Source organism: Elephantulus edwardii, unplaced genomic scaffold, assembly GCF_000299155.1.
Source record: "Elephantulus edwardii isolate Elephantulus edwardi_28Jun2011 unplaced genomic scaffold, EleEdw1.0 scaffold00003, whole genome shotgun sequence".
In the NCBI taxonomy this organism is placed as follows: domain Eukaryota; kingdom Metazoa; phylum Chordata; class Mammalia; order Macroscelidea; family Macroscelididae; genus Elephantulus; species Elephantulus edwardii.
In genome coordinates, this window is record NW_006399753.1 from 39,073,584 (window position 1) to 39,075,361 (window position 1,778).

Consider the following 1,778-nt stretch of genomic DNA (forward strand, 5'->3'; position numbering starts at 1 on the left):
ATGTATATGTGTGTGATATATATATATATATAATGTTCTGGTTGAATTCAGGTCTCCAGCTTCTGTCTTCAGTTTAATTACAGCTGTGAAGAAGATAGAGTAAAAGTGAAGAGTGTCTCTATGTGATATATATATATAAGTTCTGGTTGAATTCTTAGATCATAGTGAGTGTGAATGCCTAAGGATGGTTAAACTGGTATGGGGATGTGAAACTTGAGCTTTGTTTTGTTGTTCTCTTGTGGAAACACTTGTATTAGATGAATTAAAATGTCTCACTTAACAGATCTGTAGTCCTCATATAGTTTTCTGATCCCCAAAATTTAAAACTGCAAAGGGTGTTGGGAATGCTTTCACCCAGTTGAACTATTCTCCTTTTTTTCTTCTAGTTCTAATTGACAATAGACCATATTGTGTTCTGATACTTGCACCATTATAAATTATAAAATTGAACATAAACACTAAACTCACCAGAGTGGCAAAGAGATGATAGAGAATGAAATAGATGGCAACAACAGGAGCCCACATGTGTCCCACCGCATTCAGAGTTTGGTCCATTACGTCTACCCATCCTTCCTGGGTAAGGATCTGGAACATGGACATAAATGCCTATAGAGGGAAAAAATGAGGTATTAAATAACAGATTTAGACCTCATTTAAATTTCAAATGAGTATATGGCATTTCCAGCTTAGAGTATATTTGCTAGTGTGTCTCATAATATAAATGAGGACTTTGGTCTTCAGATTAAAGATTATCATCAGATTGACCTGGAGAACACAGTTTTCATTCAACAAATAGGGAATGGCTAAGAACAAAGACTCTAGATGCCTGATATCTAACTATTCAATATGGAAAAGTAAAATAATGACACTGAGTTAAAATTAGTTTTGTTGGTGGTAAGTAACACTGAGCAAATTAAAGAAAACATATTTGCCTATTTGTCTTTGAAAAATATTTTAAGCAAAACAATAATAGCTCAATATTTCTAATAAATTGCTGTACATATTTGTCTATTAGAGCAACTTGTTTTTAAAATAAATTACATTTCATTGTCTAAAGGCATATAAAATAAAAGTAACCTTCATGTCATTGTTATAGTACCTATTTATCAAACTACATTATATTTAAAATATGGCTCTTATAAAATGACATTGCTGTGACAAGCAACTTAATAAGAACAATCACATTTTTTTCAACACTAGTCAGCCAACTCAAAAGGCTCATCATTGATAAGTTAAATGATTGCATTTTTTAATTTTTTGATATATATTATACATATCAATTTATGATCAATATGCCCATCATTATGATAATGACAGGAGATCTAGTCCCTGGAATCTAGTGAATCTTCTAAAAATGACTCTATAGGCTACAGTACAATAAACACAAAGGTTGAATTTTCAGGTGTTGGGACTTGAGGAAATAAAGCCCAAGAAAATACAAAGATGGACTAACTCAAGAAAAAGAGTCCTGTTATTCTGATAGGATCTTAGAGACAAAAGGGACTCTATTATTATTTAGACCCTGCAGTCTGCAATATGGATTGAGGCTCAATGTCAAGAAGACAAAGATTCTCACCAATGGACCAAGTGGCAGCATCAGGAAGGATGGTGAAGAGATTGAGCTTGTTCACAGCTTTAGTTTGCTTGGCTCCACAGACAACACTCTTGGCACCAGTAACCAGGAAATTAAAAGACATATTGCCATGGGAAAGTCTGCTGTTAGGGACCTCTCCAAAGTACTGAAGATCAATGGTGTCTCTCTGGAGACTAAGGTGCGT

At 33.9% G+C, this 1,778-nt stretch overlaps 1 protein-coding gene across 1 annotated transcript in view; it reads right to left on the reverse strand.

The window, feature by feature from the left end:
- The window catches only part of NALCN (sodium leak channel, non-selective), a 600,265-nt gene that overhangs the window by 239,776 nt on the left and 358,711 nt on the right, over positions 1-1,778 (reverse strand). Inside the window, exon 14 of the mRNA XM_006879390.1 lies at positions 469-606. Within this exon, the coding sequence (XP_006879452.1) occupies positions 469-606 (138 nt within the window). The remainder of the gene's footprint in view (positions 1-468; positions 607-1,778) is intronic.